General features: G+C 45.8%; 3 protein-coding genes across 5 annotated transcripts; 2 read left to right on the forward strand and 1 right to left on the reverse strand.

The window, feature by feature from the left end:
* Nucleotides 1-10,712: 10,712 nt before the first annotated feature.
* Nucleotides 10,713-13,881, forward strand: LOC147983014 (heat shock protein 90-1). The gene is made up of 3 exons (XM_087542785.1): nt 10,713-11,119; nt 11,228-11,369; nt 11,724-13,881. Exons 1-3 carry the CDS (start codon nt 10,958-10,960, stop codon nt 13,565-13,567), a joined length of 2,148 nt encoding a protein of 715 aa, XP_087398911.1. The 5' UTR covers nt 10,713-10,957; the 3' UTR covers nt 13,568-13,881.
* A 1,309-nt stretch (nt 13,882-15,190) lies between these two features.
* Nucleotides 15,191-18,453, forward strand: LOC125528014 (uncharacterized). Of its 3 annotated transcripts, XM_087542787.1 has the most exons (4): nt 15,191-15,398; nt 15,477-15,589; nt 17,452-17,520; nt 17,941-18,224. In XM_087542787.1, exons 1-3 carry the CDS (start codon nt 15,262-15,264, stop codon nt 17,469-17,471), a joined length of 270 nt encoding a protein of 89 aa, XP_087398913.1. In that variant the 5' UTR covers nt 15,191-15,261; the 3' UTR covers nt 17,472-17,520; nt 17,941-18,224. The 3 variants fall into 3 exon arrangements, with proteins under 3 accessions (XP_087398913.1, XP_048548484.2, XP_087398912.1); XM_048692527.2 differs by lacking the exons at nt 17,452-17,520; nt 17,941-18,224 and adding an exon at nt 18,266-18,453; XM_087542786.1 differs by lacking the exon at nt 17,452-17,520.
* A 712-nt stretch (nt 18,454-19,165) lies between these two features.
* On the reverse strand, nt 19,166-20,779 carry LOC125528015 (mannose/glucose-specific lectin). Its single transcript, XM_048692528.2, has 4 exons — nt 20,403-20,779; nt 20,006-20,195; nt 19,658-19,855; nt 19,166-19,568 (listed from the first exon to the last, which is right to left on the reverse strand). The coding sequence occupies exons 1-4, from the start codon at nt 20,690-20,692 to the stop codon at nt 19,323-19,325; spliced, it is 924 nt and encodes a 307-aa protein (XP_048548485.1). The 5' UTR covers nt 20,693-20,779; the 3' UTR covers nt 19,166-19,322.
* Nucleotides 20,780-21,256: the final 477 nt, after the last annotated feature.

Raw genomic sequence — 21,256 nt, forward strand, 5'->3', positions numbered from 1 at the left:
GAGGGCGCAGGAGGAGTCCTACTCCTTCCGGGAGTAGGACTCCCCCCCCAATCCTATTCCAACTAGGATTCCCCAAGGGGGGGAAAGAGAGAGGGGGGGGGCGGCCACCTTCTCCTAGTCCTAATAGGACTAGGGGAGGGGGAAGTGGCGCAGGCACCTTGGGCTGCCCCTTTCTCCTTTCCACTAAGGCCCATGAAGGCCCATATGGCTCCCGGGGGGTTCCGGTAACCTCCCGGTAACCCGGTAAAATCCCGATTTCACCCGGAACACTTCCGATGTCCAAACATAGGCTTCCAATATATCAATCTTTACGTCTCGACCATTTCGAGACTCCTCGTCATGTCCGTGATCACATCCGGGACTCCGAACAACCTTCGGTACATCAAAATGCATAAACTCATAATGTAACTATCATCGTAACCTTAAGCGTGCGGACCCTACGGGTTCGAGAACAATGTAGACATGACCAAGACACGTCTCCGGTCAATAACCAATAGCGGGACCTGGATGCCCATATTGGCTCCTACATATTCTACGAAGATCTTTTTCGGTCAGACCGCATAACAACATACGTTGTTCCCTTTGTCATCGGTATGTTACTTGCCCGAGATTCGACGTCGGTATCCAATACCTAGTTCAATCTCGTTACCGGTAATTCTCTTTACTCATTCCGTAATACATCATCTCACAACTAACATATTAGTTGTAATGCTTGCAAGGCTTATGTGATGTGTATTACCGAGAGGGCCCAGAGATACCTCTCCGACAATCGGAGTGACAAATCCTAATCTTGAAATACGCCAACCCAACATCTACCTTTGGAGACACCTGTAATGCTCCTTTATAATCACCCAGTTACGTTGTGACGTTTGGTAGCACCCAAAGTGTTCCTCCGGTAAACGGGAGTTGCATAATCTCATAGTCATAGGAACATGTATAAGTCATGAAGAAAGCAATAGCAACATACTAAACGATCGGGTGCTAAGTTAATGGAATGGGTCATGTCAATCAGATCATTCAACTAATGACGTGACCTCGTTAATCAAATAACAACTCATTGTTCATGGTCAGGAAACATAACCATCTTTGATTAACGAACTAGTCAAGTAGAGGCATACTAGTGACACTTTGTTTGTCTATGTATTCACACATGTATTATGTTTCCGGTTAATACAATTCTAGCATGAATAATAAACATTTATCATGATTACAAGGAAATAAATAATAACTTTATTATTGCCTCTGGGGCATATTTCCTTCAGATGATCTCGTGTATGTTGCAGCCCCCAATACCTCAAGTATATATAGGGGAAGGGGAGGGGCTGCGCCCCCATCTAGGGTTCCCTCCCTAGGGGTGGCGGCAGCCCCAAAACCCATCTAGGGTTGCGGCCAAGGGGGGAGAGAGAGGAGGTGCACCTAGGGTGGGCCTTAAGGCCCATCTGCCCTAGGGTTTGCCCCCTTCCCCTCTAGGAGGCGCCTTGGGCCTTGGTGGGAGGCGCCCCAGCCCACCTAGGGGCTGGTCCCTTCCCACTATTGGCCCATGTAGGCCTCCGGGGCCGGTGGCCCCTCCAGGTGGACCCCCGGACCCCTCCGGTAGTCCCGGTACACTACTGGTGATGCCCGGAACACTTCCGGTGGCCAAAACCATACTTCCTATATATCAATCTTTACCTTCGGACCATTCCGGAACTCCTCGTGACGTCCGGGATCTCATCCGGGACTCCGAACAACATTCGGTGACCATGTACATACTTTCCCTATAACCCTAGCATCATCGAACCTTAAGTGTGTAGACCCTACGGGTTCGGGAGTCATGCAGACATGGCCGAGACAACTCTCCGGTCAATAACCAACAGCGGGATCTGGATACCCATGTTGGTTCCCACATGCTCCACGATGATCTCATCGGATGAACCACGATGTCAAGGATTCAATCAATCCCGTATACAATTCCCTTTGTCTAGCGGTACGATACTTGCCCGAGATTCGATCGTCGGTATCCCGATACCTTGTTCAATATCGTTACCGACAAGTCTCTCTACTCGTTCCATAACACATCATCCCATGATCAACTCCTTGATCACATTGTGCACATTATGATGATGTCCTACCGAGTGGGCCCAGAGATACCTCTCCGTTTACACGGAGTGACAAATCCCAGTCTCGATTCGTGCCAACCCAACAGACACTTTCGGAGATACCTGTAGTGTACCTTTATAGCCACCCAGTTACGTTGTGACGTTTGGCACACCCAAAGCACTCCTACGGTATCCGGGAGTTGCACAATCTCATGGTCCAAGGAAATGATACTTGACATTAGAAAAGCTTTAGCAAACGAACTACACGATTTTGTGCTAGGCTTAGGATTGGGTCTTGTCCATCACATCATTCTCCTAATGATGTGATCCCGTTATCAATGACATCCAATGTCCATGGTCAGGAAACCGTAACCATCTATTGATCAACGAGCTAGTCAACTAGAGGCTTACTAGGGACATAGTGTTGTCTATGTATCCACACATGTATCTGAGTTTCCTATCAATACAATTCTAGCATGGATAATAAAAGATTATCATGAATAATGAAATATAATAATAACTAATTTATTATTGCCTCTATGGCATATTTCCAACAGTCTCCCACTTGCACTAGAGTCAATAATCTAGTTCACATCGCCATGTGATTAACACTCACAGGTCACATCGCCATGTGACCAACATCCAAAGAGTTTACTAGACTCAATAATCTAGTTCACATCACTATGTGATTAACACTCAATGAGTTCTGGGTTTGATCATGTTATGCTTGTGAGAGAGGTTGTAGTCAACGGGTCTGCCATATTCAGATCCCTATGTATTTCGCAAAACTTTATGTCATATCGTAGTGCTGCTACCACGTTCCACTTGGAGCTACTCCAAATTGTTGCTCCATTATACGTATCCGGTATCTCTACTCAGAGCTATCCGGATAGGTGTTAAGCTTGCATCGACGTAACTCTTTACGTCGAACTCTTTATCACCTCCATAACCGAGAAACATTTCCTTATTCCTCTAAGGACAATTTTGACCGCTATCTGGTGATCCAGTCCTAGATCACCTTTGTACCCTCTTGCCAGACATGTGGCAAGGCACACATCAGGTGCGGTACTCAGCACGACATACCGTATAGAGCCTATGACAAGAGCATAGGGGACAACCTTCGTCCTTCCTCTTTCTTCTGCCGTGGTCAAGCTTTGAGTCTTACTCAACTTCACACCTTACAACTCAGGTAAGAACCCCTTCTTTGACTGATCTATTTTGTACTCCTTCAAAAACATGTCAAGGTGTGCGTTCTTTGAAAGTATCATCAGGCATTTTGATCTATCTCTATAGATCTTGATGCCCAATATGTAAGCAGCTTTATCCAGGTCTTCCTTTGAAAATCACTCTTCAAACAACCGTTTATGCTTTCCAGAAATTCTACATTATTTCGGATCAACAATATGTCATCCACATATATTTATCAGAAATGTTGTAGTGCTCCCACTCACTTTCTTGTAGATACAAGTTTCTAGCAAACATTGTATAAACCTAAAAGCTTTGATCACTCCATCAAAACATATATTCCGATTCCGAGATACTTGCTCTAGTCCATAGAAGGATTGCTGGAGCCAGCATACCTTTTAGCATCCCTAGGATCGACAAAACCTTTTATTGTATCACATACAACTTTTCTCACGAAAACTTGGTAAGAAAACTTGTTTTGACATCCATCTGTAAGATTTCATAATCGAAAAATACAGCTAATGCTAACATGATTCTGACGGACTTAAGCATCGCTACGGGTGAGAAATTCTCATCGTAGTCAACTCCTTGAACTTGTGAAAAGACTCTTTCCCACAAGTCGAGCTTCATAGACGGTAACATTACCGCCCACGTCCGTCTTCTTCTTAAAGATCCATTTATCTCAATGGCTTGCCGATCAACGGGCAAGTCCACCAAAGTCCATACTTTATTCTGATACATGGATCCTATCTCGGATTTCATGGCTTCTAACCATTTGTCGGAATACGGGCCCACCATCGCTTCTCCATAGCTCGTAGGTTCATTGTTGTCTAACAGCATGATATTTAAGACAGGATTACCGTACCACTCAAGAGTAGTACATATCCTTGTCCACCTACGAGGTTCGATAGCAACTTGATCTGAAGCTTCATGATCACTATCATTAACTTCCTATTCAACAGACGTAGGTGCCACAGAAAACATCTTTCTGTGTTGCATCATTCTCTGGTTGAAATAAAGGTTTGACAACCTCATCAAGTTCTATCTTTCTCCCACTCAATTCTTTCGAGAGAAACTCCTTCTCGAGAAAGGACCCGTTCTTAGCGACAAACAATTTGCCCTCGGATCTGAGATAGAAGGTATACCCAACTGTCACCTTTGGGGTATCCTATGAAGATGTGTTTGTCCGCTTTTGGGTTCGAGCTTCTCTAGCTGAAGCCTTAAGCATCACAGCCCCAAACATTAAGAAACGACAACTTTGGTTTCTTGCCAAACTAATGTTCATACGATGTCGTCTCAACGGACTTAGATGGTGTCCTATCTAAAGTGAATGCAGCTGTCTCTAACGCATAACCTCAAAATGAAAACGGTAGATTGGTAAGAGACATCATAGATCGCACCATATCTCATAGGGTTCGATTACGACGTCCGGACACACCATTACCTTGTGGTGTTCCAGGTGGCTTCAACTGTGGAACAATTCCACAATGTCTTAAGTGATTGCCAAACTCATAATTCAAAAAAAATCCCCTTTTGATCAGATCGTAGGAACATGATCTTATTGTTATGATGATTCTTAACTTCACTCTGAAATCGCTTGAACTTTTTCAAACGTTTCAGACTTGTGCTTCATTAAGTAGATATACCTATATCTACCCAAATCGTCAGTGAAGATGAGAAAATAGCGATATCCACCGCACGCTTCAATTCTCATTGAATCACACGCATCAGCATGCATGATTTCCAACAAGTTACTTACCCGTTTCATTGTACCTGAAAACGGGGTCTTAGTCATCCTGCCCATGAGGCATGGCTTGCATGTGTCAAGTGATTCAAAATCAAGTGACTCCAAACATCCATCGACATGGAGTTTCTTCATGCATCTTACGCCAATATGACCTAAGCGGCAGTGCCACGAGAAAGTGGTACTATCATTATTAACTCTACATCTTTTGGCGTGAACATGTGTATTACCACGACCGAGATTCAATGAACCATTCACATAGGGTGCATGACCATGAAAGGTATCATTCATGTAAACAGAATAACCATTATTCTCTAACTTAAATGAATGACCGTATTGTAATGAACATGATCTAATCATATTCATGCTCAACGTAGACACCTGATAACATTTATCTAGGTTCAATACTAATCCCGAAGGTAGATGGAGCATGCGATGGTGATCTCATCAACTTTGGAAACACTTCCAACACACATCGTCACCTCGCCCTTAGCCAGTCTCCGTTTAGTCCGTAGCTTTTGTTTCAAGTCACCAATAATAGCAACTGAATTGGTATCCAATACCCAGGTGCTACCAGGAGTACTAGTGAGGTACACATTAATAACACGTATATACTTTGTTGAAGTTTCCAGCCTTCTTATCTACCATGCATTTGGGGTAATTCCGCTACCAGTGACCGTTCCCCTTACAATAGAAGCACTTAGTCTCGGGTTTGGGTTCAACCTTGGGTTCCTTCACTGGAGCGGCAACTGGTTTGCCATCCATGAAGTTTCCCTTCTAGCCCTTGCCCTTCTTGAAACCAGTGGTCTTGTTAAACCGTCAACACTTGATGCTCCTTCTTGATTTCTACCTTTTGCAGTCTTAAGCACCGCGAACAGCTCCGGGATCAACTCCATCCCTTGCATGTCATAGTTCATCACGAAGATCTAATAGCTTAGTGATAGTGGCTAGAGAACTCTATCAATCACTATCTTATCTGGAAGTTTAACTCTCATTTGATTTAAGTGATTGTAGCACCCAGACATTCTGAGCACATGCTCACTAGCTGAGCTATTCTCCTCCATCTTGTTGGCAAAAGAACTTGTCAGAGGTCTCACACCTCTCAACACGAGCATGAGCCTGAAATCCCAATTTCAGCTCTTGGAACATCTCATATGTTCTATGGCGTTCAAAACGTCATTGGAATCCCAATTCTAAGCCGTAAAGTATGGTGCACTAAACTATCAGGTAGTCATCAGAATGTGTCTGTCAGGTGTTCACAACATCCACAGACGACGTTGTAGGGGTTTGCACATCGAGTGGTGCATCAAAGACGTAAGCCTTCTGTGTAGCAGTGAGGACACTCCTCGGACTACGTACCTAGTCCGCATCATTGCTTACAATATCTTCAACTTAATCTTTCTCTAGAAACGTATTGAAACAGGGAACTACAACGTGAGATATTTATCTACAACATATTTGCAAAGACAATTTAGACTATGTTCATGATAATTAAGTTCATCTAATCAAATTATTTAATGAAGTCCCACTCAGATAGACATCCCTGTAGTCATCTAAGTGAAACATGATCCGAGTCAACTAGGTCGTGTCCGATCATCACGTGAGACGGACTAGTCAACATCGGTGAACATCTTCATGTTGATCGTATCTTCTATACGACTCATGCTCGACCTTTCGGTCTTCCGTGTTTCGAGGCCATGTCTGTACATGCTAGGCTTGTCAAGTCAACCTAAGTGTATTGCGTGTGTAAATCTGGCTTACACCCGTTGTATTCGAACGTTAGAATCTATCACACCCGATCATCACGTGGTGCTTCGAAACGACGAACCTTCGCAACGGTGCACAGTTAGGGGGAACACTTTTCTTGAAATTTTAGTGAGGGGTCATCTTATTTAAGCTACCGTCGTTCTAAGCAAATAAGATGTAAAACATGATAAACATCACATGCAATCAAATAGTGACATGATATGGCCAATATCATTTTGCTCCTTTTGATCTCCATCTTTGGGGCTCCATGATCATCGTTATCACCGGCATGACACCATGATCTCCATCATCATGATCTCCATCATCGTGTCTTCTTGAAGTTGTCTCGTCATCTATTACTTCTACTACTATGGCTAACGCTTTAGCAATAAAGTAAAGTAATTACATGACGTTTATGTTGACACACAGGTCATAAATAAATTAAGACAACTCCTATGGCTCCTGCCGGTTGTCATGCTCATCGACATGCAAGTCGTGATTCCTATTACAAGAACATGATCAATCTCATACATCACATATATCCTTCATCACATCCTTTTGGCCATATCACATCACAAGGCATATGCTGCAAAAACAAGTTAGACGTCCTCTAATTGTTGTTGCAAGTTTTTACGTGGCTGCTATAGGTTTCTAGCAAGAACGTTTCTTACCTACGCGAAAAGCACAACATGATATGCCAATTTCTATTTACCCTTCATAAGGACCCTTTTCATCAAATCTGATCCGACTAAAGTGGGAGAGACAGACACCCGCTAGCCACCTTATGCAACTAGTGCATGTCAGTCGGTGGAACCAGTCTCACGTAAGAGTACGTGTAAGGTCGGTCCGGGCCGCTTCATCCCACGATGCCGCCTAATCAAGATAAGACTAGTAACGGCAAGTAAATTGACAAAATCGACGCCCACAACTGCTTTGTGTTCTACTCGTGCATAGAAACTACGCATAGACCTAGCTCTGATACCACTGTTGGGGATCGTAGCAGAAATTTAAAATTTTCTACGGATCACCAAGATCAATCTATGGAGTAATCTAGCAACGAGGGGAAGGAGAGTGCATCTACATACCCTTGTAGATCGCTAAGCGGAAGCGTTGCAAGAACGCGGATGAAGAAGTCGTACTTATAGCAATTCAGATCGCGGTTGATTCCGATCTAAGCTCCGAACCACGGTGCCTCCGCGTTCAACACACGTGCAACCCGGTGACGTCTCCTACGCCTTGATCCAGCAAGGGGAGAAGGAGAGGTTGGGGAAGACTCCATCCAGCAGCAGCACGACGGTGTGGTGGTGGTGGAGGAGCGCGGAACTCCAGCAGGGCTTCGCCAAGCACTACGAGAGACGAGGAGGAAGAGAGGTAGGGCTGCGCCAAGAGGGGGATGATCTCGTGTATGTTGCAGCCCCCAATACCTCAAGTATATATAGGGGAAGGGGAGGGGCTGCGCCCCCATCTAGGGTTCCCTCCCTAGGGGTGGCGGCAGCCCCAAAACCCATCTAGGGTTGGGGCCAAGGGGGGAGAGAGAGGAGGCGCACCTAGGGTGGGCCTTAAGGCCCATCTGCCCTAGGGTTTGCCCCCTTCCCCTCTAGGAGGCGCCTTGGGCCTTGGTGGGAGGTGCCCCAGCCCACCTAGGGGCTGGTCCCTTCCCACTATTGGCCCATGTAGGCCTCCGGGGCCGGTGGCCCCTCCCGGTGGACCCCCGGACCCCTCCGGTGGTCCCGGTACACTACCGGTGATGCGCGGAACACTTCCGGTGGCCAAAACCATACTTCTTATATATCAATCTTTACCTCCGGACCATTCCGGAACTCCTCGTGACATCCGGGATCTCATCCGGGACTCCGAACAACATTCGGTAACCGCGTACATACTTTCCCTATAACCCTAGCGTCATCGAACCTTAAGTGTGTAGACCCTACGGGTTCGGGAGTCATGCAGACATGGCCGAGACAACTCTCCGGTCAATAACCAACAGCGGGATCTGGATACCCATGTTGGTTCCCACATGCTCCACGATGATCTCATCGGATGAACCACGATGTCAAGGATTCAATCAATCCCGTATACAATTCCCTTTGTCTAGCGGTACGATACTTGCCCGAGATTCGATCATGGTATCCCGATACCTTGTTCAATCTCGTTACCGGCAAGTCTCTCTACTCGTTCCATAACACATCATCCCGTGATCAACTCCTTGATCACATTGTGCACATTATGATGATGTCCTACCGAGTGGGCCCAGAGATACCTCTCCATTTACACGGAGTGACAAATCCCAGTCTCGATTCGTGCCAACCCAACAGACACTTTCGGAGATACCTGTAGTGTACCTTTATAGCCACCCAGTTACGTTGTGACGTTTGGCACACCCAAAGCACTCCTACGGTATCCGGGAGTTGCACAATCTCATGGTCCAAGGAAATGATACTTGACATTAGAAAAGCTTTAGCAAACGAACTACACGATCTTGTGCTAGGCTTAGGATTGGGTCTTGTCCATCACATCATTCTCCTAATGATGTGATCCCGTTATCAATGACATCCAATGTCTATGGTCAGGAAACCGTAACCATCTATTGATCAACGAGCTAGTCAACTAGAGGCTTATTAGGGACATAGTGTTGTCTATGTATCCACACATGTATCTGAGTTTTCTATCAATACAATTCTAGCATGGATAATAAACGATTATCATGAACAATGAAATATAATAATAACTAATTTATTATTGCCTCTAGGGCATATTTCCAACATGCATATCTAGACAACCTACTTTGATGCAAAGTTTAAATTGTTAAAGAAAAGCTAAAAATTGTTAGTTGCCTATCCACCCCCCTCTAGTCAACCATATTGATCCTTTCACCTTTGTTATTCCTGTAAACCGAAACAATAATCAATAAAAGTCGGGTTTACCACTCAAAAAAAGAGCTTCTCCCAGTTTTAGAAGGTCTGGATTGTTTCTTTTTCTTCTTTATGTGTTTTTATTTATTTATTTATTTTCATTGCTTTTTTCGGGGGTTTCCAGTTTAGTTTTATTTTCCATTATTTCTATTTTTATGTGTTTTTCTATTTATTTTTATTTATTTTCTTTACCTTTTCACCTTTTCACCTATATTTTCTTTTTTTCCTTTTAAATACATGTTGACTTTTTTGAATGCATGTTTAGCATTTTCCATATACAGGTTGAATATGTTTCAGATGCACGTTGTACATTTTCTCAAATATATGTTAAAGAATTTATACATATACATGTTGAACATTTCTAAGATGCACACTGAACATTTTGTAAATACATGGTGAATATTTTTGTTGGCACATATTTAACGTTTTCCATAAATGACATGAGCATTTTTTAAAAACCTGCAAACATTTTTTGACGTCTTACTAACATTTTCTTCAATTTCATGAATTTTTTTTAAATGTTACAATTCTTCTCCAAGATTACCTGGACGCATTTCAACATTGCACTCGCATTAATTTTGTTCAAACCGCCATAAACATGTTTTTAAACGTGTGAACAGTTTTTCGAATGCCATGATTTTATTTTTCTGTATGGCATGAACATTTTAATATACAAAAATCACGTGAAGATGTGTTTTACATTTCAGCAACATTTTTTTTTTAAAACTCATGACCATGTTCTGAAACGTGCGAATAATTTGAAGTGTCACCAACATTTTTTCAAATAGTATGAACAATTTTTGACATGTTTTACATTGCTTTGATTAATAATCGTTTTGTATGAAATGTTAGGCCACCGAGCAATCTCCGCCGGACGCCCGCTCTGACGCACGCATCTCATAGCACCTACCCCAGGTGGCCGTAGAAGCTTCGGGACATGGCCAAGGGCCAAGGCGAACCGCCTCGCCGCGCACCAAGGGAGAGAGAGAGAAGGAGAAGCCCAGGAAGCTTCGGGAACCACCGCGAGCGCGCGCCCATTCGGGAATCCGTGGAAGGCACCAGAACGCCTGCGAAGCCACCCCCATCGATCGATCCCCTCCCCCCGCCGGGGGTATAAATCCTCCCGCTCGCCACCTGTTGGTCCATCAGTCTGCTCCCAAATCTCTTCTCCCAGCGCCACAAGCAAGCACCGCGATCCCCACCCCAGCGAATCGGCCCGCAAGCATTGCAGCGAGGAACCACCCACCCATCTTCCCCCAATTTCGCGTCGAGAAGTAGCAGCGGAGGCGGCAATGGCGTCGGCGGCAGCGGACGTGCAGATGGGCGGCGGCGCGGCGGAGACGGAGACCTTCGCGTTCCAGGCGGAGATCAACCAGCTGCTCTCGCTCATCATCAACACCTTCTACTCCAACAAGGAGATCTTCCTCCGCGAGCTCATATCCAACTCTTCTGATGTACGTCTCTCTGTTCCTTCCCCTGTTTCTTTTTCTGTTCGTCAGCCTTCTCCGCCAGAGATGCTTGTTTGCTCACGCGCGATTCGAAACTGTGAATGTTGACTGCAGGCGCTTGACAAGATCCGGTTCGAGAGCCTGACGGACAAGAGCAAGCTGGACGCGCAGCCGGAGCTCTTCATCCGCCTCGTCCCCGACAAGCCCAACAAGACGCTCTCCATCATCGACAGCGGCGTCGGCATGACCAAGTCAGGTATCCATCCATCTATCTATCTATCTATGCTCGCCTCCCCTCCCTCCTCCTCCTCTTTCACTCTCTCCCAATCAGTCAATCATGGACGCTGGTCGAATTTTCGATGTGCTGAATCCCTTGAATGAATGCATGAATTTCTAACAAGAACTAATCCAGAGTTTCAGACTGAATTTCCGTTTGCCCCTGATGCCTGAATTACTGAATTTTCATGTTCAGTCGTTGCTGAATGCCTGAATGAATGTCTGAATGTCTGACGAGAATTAATCTAGAGTTTCAGACTGACTGAATATGTTTTTTTTCACGTGTGTGCGGATGATTGGCTGAATTTCTGACGGGAACCAAAATTGTGTGCAGACCTTGTGAACAACCTGGGCACCATCGCGCGCTCCGGCACCAAGGAGTTCATGGAGGCGCTGCAGGCGGGCGCGGACGTGAGCATGATCGGCCAGTTCGGGGTCGGCTTCTACTCGGCCTACCTCGTCGCCGAGAAGGTGGTGGTCACCACCAAGCACAACGACGACGAGCAGTACGTGTGGGAGTCGCAGGCCGGCGGCTCCTTCACCGTCACGCTCGACACGGAGGGCGAGCGGCTCGGGCGCGGCACCAAGATCACGCTCTTCCTCAAGGACGACCAGCTCGAGTACCTGGAGGAGCGCCGCCTCAAGGACCTCGTCAAGAAGCACTCGGAGTTCATCAGCTACCCCATCTACCTCTGGACTGAGAAGACCACCGAGAAGGAGATCAGCGACGACGAAGACGAAGACGCTTCCGAGGAAAAGAAGGAAGGCGAGGTCGAGGAGGTCGACGATGACAAGGACAAAGACGAGAGCAAGAAGAAGACGAAGAAGGTGAAGGAGGTGAGCCACGAGTGGGCGCAGATCAACAAGCAGAAGCCCATCTGGCTGCGCAAGCCGGAGGAGATCAGCAAGGAGGAGTACGCGTCCTTCTACAAGAGCATCACCAACGACTGGGAGGAGCACCTCGCCGTGAAGCACTTCTCGGTGGAGGGGCAGCTGGAGTTCAAGGCGGTGCTCTTCGTGCCCCGCCGCGCCCCCTTCGACCTCTTCGACACCCGCAAGAAGATGAACAACATCAAGCTCTACGTGCGCCGCGTCTTCATCATGGACAACTGCGAGGAGCTCATCCCGGAGTGGCTCGGCTTCGTCAAGGGCGTCGTCGACTCGGATGACCTCCCCCTCAACATCTCCCGGGAGACGCTGCAGCAGAACAAGATCCTCAAGGTCATCCGCAAGAACCTCGTCAAGAAGTGCATCGAGCTCTTCTTCGAGATCGCCGACAACAAGGAGGACTACGCCAAGTTCTACGAGGCCTTCTCCAAGAACCTCAAGCTGGGCGTGCACGAGGACTCCCAGAACCGCGCCAAGCTCGCCGACCTGCTCCGGTATCACTCGACGAAGAGCGGCGACGAGCTCACCAGCCTCAAGGACTACGTCACCCGGATGAAGGAGGGGCAGAAGGACATCTACTACATCACCGGCGAGAGCCGCAAGGCCGTCGAGAACTCCCCCTTCCTGGAGCGCCTCAAGAAGCGCGGCTACGAGGTGCTCTTCATGGTGGACGCCATCGACGAGTACGCCGTCGGGCAGCTCAAGGAGTACGACGGCAAGAAGCTCGTCTCCGCCACCAAGGAGGGCCTCAAACTCGACGAGGAGACCGAGGAGGAGAAGAAGCGCCGGGAGGAGAAGAAGGCCGCGTTCGAGGGCCTCTGCAAGACCATCAAGGACATCCTGGGCGACAAGGTGGAGAAGGTGGTCGTATCGGACCGCATCGTGGACTCGCCGTGCTGCCTGGTGACCGGCGAGTACGGGTGGACGGCCAACATGGAGCGGATCATGAAGGCGCAGGCGCTGAGGGACAGCAGCATGGGCGCATACATGTCCTCCAAGAAGACGATGGAGATCAACCCGGAGAACGGCATCATGGAGGAGCTCCGCAAGCGCGCCGACGCCGACAAGAACGACAAGTCCGTCAAGGACCTGGTGATGCTGCTCTTCGAGACGGCGCTGCTCACCTCCGGCTTCAGCCTGGAGGACCCCAACACCTTCGCCGCCAGGATCCACCGCATGCTCAAGCTCGGGCTCAACATCGACGATCAGGATGCCGAGGAGGAGGATGCTGACATGCCCGCGCTGGAGGAGGAGGGCGCCGAGGAGAGCAAGATGGAGGAGGTGGACTGAACCTTCTGAAGGAGATGCAACAACAGAGTGTGTCTGTCCATGGGTGAGTTGAGTTCTGGTGGTCGTTTGGTCGGTGCGTGTCCAGTTAGAAGTTACTACTAGAGTGTCAGTGTCGTTGTGTTTGACGAGTCTCGGGGTCAAATTTCAGTGTCACTTGGTGTCTTTTGGCGATGTATGAGATGTGAGAACTGGAGGGAGTTTGTCTGGTCGAATTCTGAAGAGACGGAGAGAGAAGGGTTTGAATCTGAAATTTTTGTGTTTTGAGCTGAAACTGCCTTGATAAAATTTGAGTTAGTTAAGTTCGTCCTAAGGAAGTTCTTGTGTTTGTGCCTGAATTGAATTTGCATCTATCTATCTGTGAGATGGTTCTTGTGTTGTTTCAGATTGACAGTAGCAAGTTTCTGCATAAAAAAACGGCAGCGAGGAACTGTATCTTTAGGGTTGTGCGCGTCTGGCCGAATTCTGTGAGATGTAGAATCTGACTCCTTTTTTGTCCTTGTGATGCCCTGGAACTGAAACTTCATATTCAGACAATTGTGGTGTCTGAACTTTCGTTCTTCTGTCATGTCCGTCCTGGAGCTGGATGGATGGAAGCTGCCTTTGATCAAATTCAGTGTTACATGACACGATTACCAAACCTGGCCAAACTCGGAGTTGATGAAAGACGTGCGTCATTGAGAGGCCCTCACATTAGCCACACACTGACTGTCTGCTAAACCGTTCTACATGGCTTTTGTGTTTCTCTGAATATATTTCTGCCTCAAGTGCAATTTACACCCCTGAAGGAACAGTTCCTCGTGAAGATGTTGTGCTGTGTCAGGTTGACCAAGTAATAACACTGCTAAGTCCAATTCTGCAGGACGAAAACAGGCGGTGAGGAACAGTTCCAGCTGCAAATCCACCCGGGGTTATTGCAAGCAAGGTTCAGACATCAACGTAGCATCTTCTCACTTGCTAGAATGACAGCAGGTCTTGGAGTTAATAAATTCTGAATGCCTATGTGTCACTTCACTTGGTGAGCATGTGGACTGACATCATATGTGCTACAAGATTTCCTTCGCAACAAGACTTATGTTGCAAAAAAAAAGTATAGACGAAAGAAGTTATGCATTTTTTTTTCTGCAACATCATGTGTCGCAAAATTTTCTCCCGCAAAAGAAATACCCAAATTGCAAAAAGGAAAAAAAAAGTGAAAACGAAAAAAAATGCATTTTTTTTCTTCTGGAATAGCATATGTGTTGCAAAACTTTCTCTCGCAAAAGAAATAACCCATGTTGCAAAAAAAGTGAAAATGAAAAAATATACATATTTTTCTTCTGTAATACTACATGTTGTGTTGCAAAATATTTTTTCGCACCAACACCCATGTTGTAAAATAAAAAAGTGAAGAGAAAAAAAGAAAGATCTACAACATCACCTATGTTGCACCCTTTATTGCAACGACGAGGACAGTGGATGGTTTGAGATCTAACTGCAATGCCGAGGCACACCCCTTTGATTTGATAAAAGGAAGCAGCAAATGGGCGGTAGATTCTCCAAATCGTGACCGAGCGATTTGCGGGCCAATAATGGGCCATTACGTACGAAATTTGACTCCGGGGATGGCCCAGACAAAGAGAATGGGCTTCGAAGTGTCCGCTAGGGTTTAACGTCATCGAACACCGCACGTCGTCCGACGGGAAAAAGGAAGAGAAATGGCATCCTTGGCCCGCGCCGCCGCCACCGCCGCCAGAGCGGCCCTCCGCCCGGCGCCCCTCGCCGGCCGCGGCCTCGGCCTCGGCTCCTCCCTGCCGTCTTCCTCCCCCGCACGAGCCGCCCGTATCCTCCGCAGGTATGCTGTTGTCCAGTAGATGAGCGAAGTGGATCGATGGGCGTGGCTGTGTGTGTGTGACATTGAGGTTCCCTGCAGGTCGGCGGTGGCGGGGCTGGAGACGCTGCTGCCCCTGCACACCGCGGTCGCGTCGGCGCGCCTTAAGTCCTGCATCGCCGTCGACTCCACCTGCTGGTGCTCCCTCTCCCAAGGTACCAAACCCGCGCAGCGCCTTATCCATCCCCTTTCAGTTTGTTTTTCTGGTTGCCCACATTTGCATTAGCTGGATGTGTCAGTCTCAAATTAATTTATATGTCCACTAAGAACAACCCTGTAAAATCCTGGAGTTTGACACCTACAACTGAATACAATGTTGAGTGGTGTGTGGTATTGCATTGCGATGGGGAAGAGCTGTCGGTGCTGTTATGAATATTGGCTGTTATCGACATGCAAACCTGCACACGAGAGAGTGAATCCTGTTGATTTTACATGGTTTATGAGTTTCAATACGGAAATGCGGTGTTACTGTGGAGGGATTCAGTGACCGATATGCATAGATAATAGTTGAATATATGGCGGTGAGAAGTATTGTTCATTCTTAGTCGAGACTGAATCGCCTAGTTTGTAAACCTTTATATCGAGTGATATAATGATCCCTTGCACTACAATGATTAGATCGTAGAACACCTTGAGGCTAGCTGTTCGTTATACCTGCTGGTTGTTACTGTTGCTCTTCTTTATGAAGGTGGTTAGTATTTAACATACATCGTTTTAGCGCCAAGTTACTAAACAATGTTTGTTTCTGGTCAGTTAGGATGATTTGTCCACTTTTTTATCCATTGTCCTCAACTAATTCCGTGTATTAGTTCGGGTTTGGTTAATTTTATAGTATGTATGACCATGTGTTTTCTTTGCTTGACTTTCTCTGTCGGTGACAGCGTCTTCACGGCACTGTGCAGTTTAAGTAAGCTGAGTGCTTCATAGTAGAAAAATCAATCCAAAATGTTGTACTTCTTGATCTTCATAAATCTGATCGGTTAAGGATCGATGTGTAGTGATGAAGAATGAACTTCATCGGCATAGTTTTTCGAATTGCAGTAGTACCAGATCCTTGATTTTCATGGATCTAGATACCTGTATATTTAATATCTTTTTTACTTGACGATTTTGTCACATTTCTTGCAATGGATCCATGGGCGCCTTGCATTTTGGATTTGAGTGAGTAGTTTTTGGTTTATGCGATATCCGGAAGGTTACCACCTTAGAATATCCATTTTGTATCACTTCACCTAGAGACAACACCACAAGTAACATGTGCAACCATTTGTGTGTGTCCTTGTTCTCATAGTTAATTTTACCTTTCCTACCACACATCCCCTCCTAACAGTTCCTCACCATGCTCTCTCTTGTACCTCACCCAATCACCCCCCCCCCCCCCCCCCCCCCGCCCCCTACTAGGATTCTGGGTGACATGGCAGGAAAACGGCAGCCTATGTATCCACTATTGAAGAGACCTAGTTACCAGAAAATAAAATTTATTCCTTTGAAACAACCTGCTTCATCTCCTGGGGCAATTGCTAATGTAGGAGCTCACTGCCACTTGATTTAGTGAGTGTTCTGTAGAATAGTGATGTCATATACTGAGGTTGACGAGCTATATGGCATGTTTACACTAAGAATTTTGTCATGGTAGAGTAGTAATTTTGATATTCCTGAGCTCCATCAGGTAAGTTAAACAAATATGTCATCCTGGCTCAGCAGCATTTGTCAGCAAGGGCAGTATTTTCAAGTCTTATGCCCCCAAATGCAGTTCCCAGTAATGCAGATCACTCGTTTAACTTTGGACAGTCGTTTCTCTTTTGGTGTCAGTAATGCATATCAAAAGCTACTAGTTTTGTGTGTCAATAATACATATTGAATATTGAGGTCTTGTTTGGTAGACCAGACTCCTTTTATACAACCAGGAAATATCAAATTGATCAATTAATGCTGCTAAGTGAATTGAAATGGTTATTCTCCGTTGTTTTCTTTTGAAAAGGATGGGGTATTCATCTATTGACTATGGTTGTTATAGGTTTTAAAAAGCGCGTCTGATCATGGTTAGGAGCTGTGCAGCCGAGAAGTGAAGACACCAAGTTAAAAAGAAAGTGCATTTGTTTGCTGATAGTTCTTAGACATGTGTCCCATCTATTTTGCGATTGCTCTAGATGAATGTACTCTTAACAAAATAATGCATGTGAAATACTTTTTTTTGTGTGTGTGTGTGTGTGTGTGATATTGGATACTGTGGTCTTGCTTGGCAGATGAGGCTCCTTTTATACAACCAATAATGCATATCAAATGTTTGTGTTGTGTGCCAGTAGTAACATATTGAATATTGAGGTCTTTCTTGGTAGACTAGACTCCTTTACAGCCAGGAAATACTGAATTGATCATGTATAGTTACTAAGTGAATTGAATATGAGATGTTTGTAGTTGGCACGAAGTGAATTGAAATGCTTATTCTCCGTTTTTTCTTACCGGAAAGGATGGGGTATTTATCTATTGACTATGGTTGTTATAGGTTTTAAAAAGCGCATCTGATCATGGTTAGGAGCTGTGCAGCTGAGAAGTGAAGACACCGAGTTAAAAACAAAGTGCATCTGTTTGCCGATAGTGCCTAGAACATGTATCACATCTATTTTGCCATTGCTCTCAGTGAATGTACTCTTAACAAAATAATGGAGCATGCCACAAGTTGCCCCCTTGTCTCTGGGACATTTTTTTTTGTTGAGCCTGGAAAAACCTTGGAATGACATTGGATATCATATTGTTGCTTCTTAACGCGATGTGTTGTGTATTGCGTCATCTATTCTTGTCCTGACCCGTTCTTACATTTCGTGATATAGGATATGCTTTGCCTTTGTGACAAAGAGCTGCCCCCGAAGAAACCAATGAACATTAAGGATCACAGACATTTCCGGCTGTAATAATTAGATACTTGCAAACTCACAGTGGTACAGTGCATCCAGACCTGTTTAATGATTATATAATGTGATTCCTCCATGTTTTGGAGGAAGTTTGTTTGATGCTGAAAGTTTATGCCCTGTGTGTTTTCTGCGGCTCTTCCTTTGTTATGCATTCGTTGAGCCTTTTTCTTGTGATATTTGAAACTGGGTTCGTGTGGATTGGCACAAAACTGGGTTCATCCGTTGGCTGAGTTGCCGATGGAGCCTCTCCTGGCTGGGTGGCATCGTGGTCGCCCTCGCTTTCTATGATGGCAGATTTTCTTGACACTGATGTTGCTCCAGATGATGATGGTGTTCTCATCACGCTCGTTGCATGTGAACATGGCACGCGCGCGCACATACATGTCATCTGAAAACTGAATGACACATGCAAGGAAAAACCGGGAAAAACCATAAACATGGCACACACATGTACTAGTAGCGATTGTGTGAAAACCGAAATGGTGAATGTCAAGGAAATTGAAAGAACCATGAACATGGCACGCACACGTCGCGTCTAAAACCAACAAACAAATGCTAAGGAAAACCGGAGAACCATGAAAATGGCGCGCACATGGCGTGGCTCATCTGGAAACCAGAAGATATAGTCCAAGAAAAAACCCGAAAAACCAAACGAACAACCTTGCAACACGAGATCTTTAGGCTTTGCCCCTAGCCATGCTGGAGTGTGCCTGCCACTCAATTCTTATCAAGACACATACAGGAAACACATCACACACACACACACACACACACACACACACACACACACACACACACACACACACACACACACACATATAAGAAAACTGATATTTTTATTCATCACAACAAAGGGACCTAAAAGTCCAGGTGGCTACATAAGATCTTCCGGATGAGAAAGGACAACTATCCGATCCCATCTTCTTATTTGAAATGAGAAACAAACGCCGAAAATAAGAATATTAGCCGCTGTTGCTTAGAGTGGGCGCACGTAGACACCAAGCGCATCGAGATATATCCCACTGCGCCCGAAGAAGCCGACTATGCTGCTATTGTTTTCCACAGGTATGGTGAAAGGGGTTCCATTCGCTTCTCCGAAAGGCCCATAAGCCTTCACATTGGTGATGAATTTCAGTGACATTATTATGTTGTGTTGGTCTGCGTCATAAATGCCGTATGTTCCAGAAACTTCCTTCACAAACTCAGAAGCCCCGAGTACGATCTGCATAGCATGCAAAAGAAAAAAAAAGTGTTGAGTTGCTTACACATGGAATTGAGAAAATCACATAAAAATTAATTCAGAGATCGAACCGTGTTTTGATTTCCTCCGGATCCTCCCCAGGGTCCACTTGTGTGCTTCTGGCCAGCTTGGTCAACATAAGAAAATTTGATTGAATCAATAATCGAGCCGCTGCTAACTGTGATGCTCTCTAGACGCCTTGGTGCCTCAACGATGTCTTTATCTGACCCTCCACTTCCACCCCACGGTCCAAGCTTTGTGAGAAGGCTCTACAAGATATAATAATCATGTGATGTTTCCTTAAATTAAAAGGATCGGTGTGAACAAAAATCAACAAATGTTTCTATGGAGAAAAATAGCAATATCATCTAACTAAAAATAAATAAATAAGTACATATTTGTATGGATATTCATCTCACCGGTGAGCCTTTCAGCACGGGACAGAACGCGTGGACAGTGAGTTCTATGATGTTACCGTCGCTCCTCTGCTCATGGAACTTTTTGTATATGACACCGTTTGCCATTGCGAACTGTCCTGTCCCACCAACAATAGCCCACTCACCTTCCTCAACAGATATGCCCATCACCTGAAGCGTTGACCCCTTAAACCTGTATCATGTCCACAGATGGTTGGCAACTTTATCATGCACTGAAATTTGCAACACCACCTAATAACAGAATCAAATGTAGCTTAACTAATCCACATGAAGATGTATTTCTTGACAAAGGTATATAACCATGCATTTATATTTTTGTTGACAGCTAATATAAAGTATATATAACCGTATATGAAACTGAAAGCATATGTGTACGTACCTTTCAACCTCAAAGGTTATGCTGAAAGTGTTCTGCCAGTTACCGGCATAGATATGCAGGCCTTGTGCACGTGCAACGACGGTGGCACCGGGGCTAGGGCTATCACATACCGCCCAGTTGTTAACGGCCGTCTGACCCAAACCGGTAGTAGCATTCGGGTCTATTACGGTGGACTGGGTCTGGTTTGGGCCCAGGGAAGTGTGGAACAGGTACAAGCTGCGGAAGTTGAGCTCGTTGCTCTCCACGAACGCGGCGCGGGGAGTGATCTGGAAATTGGAGGGGTTCGCCATGGCGGAGTTGGCTGTGTGTGGGAACTCGGAGGATGCTATAGGCTTGTGAGATAGTAGATGGCTGTGTGTGAGAACTTGAAGGTTGGGAGTGGTATTTATAGATCATAGGAGCTAGCTAGGGCAATGGCAGCATGCATGTCCAGGACTAGATGGATGGAAGCATCCCACGTCTCTTGCATAGTTTGCATGTGGGGATCAGCCATGTGAATGACGAACACCATAGCATGCACACAGAAAGGAATCACTCCACCTTAGAGCGCACGCTAGAAATCGTTGAACAACGGGATAATTTATGATATTGTCCACCGCCAAGCCAGAGAATCGGTGCTGACTCAGGCTTGTGTATCACGAGCACCTGTCTCACCGGCAAGCAGATCACTGGATCTCAGATACATCCGCAGTAATAAATGAAGGCATGGGTAACGCTTCACGTTGTATATATAACCGAGGACGGACGTACACCTTGTGTGTCACGCGAGCCCCTTGTGCTATGTGCTCATGGAAGTAAACAAATAGAGGATATAAAACCATGTGCATGGACGTGATCATCTGTACCTCGGGATA

Source organism: Triticum urartu, chromosome 2A, assembly GCF_056163025.1.
Source record: "Triticum urartu cultivar PI428250 chromosome 2A, HENAU_Tu73, whole genome shotgun sequence".
In the NCBI taxonomy this organism is placed as follows: Eukaryota; Viridiplantae; Streptophyta; class Magnoliopsida; order Poales; family Poaceae; genus Triticum; species Triticum urartu.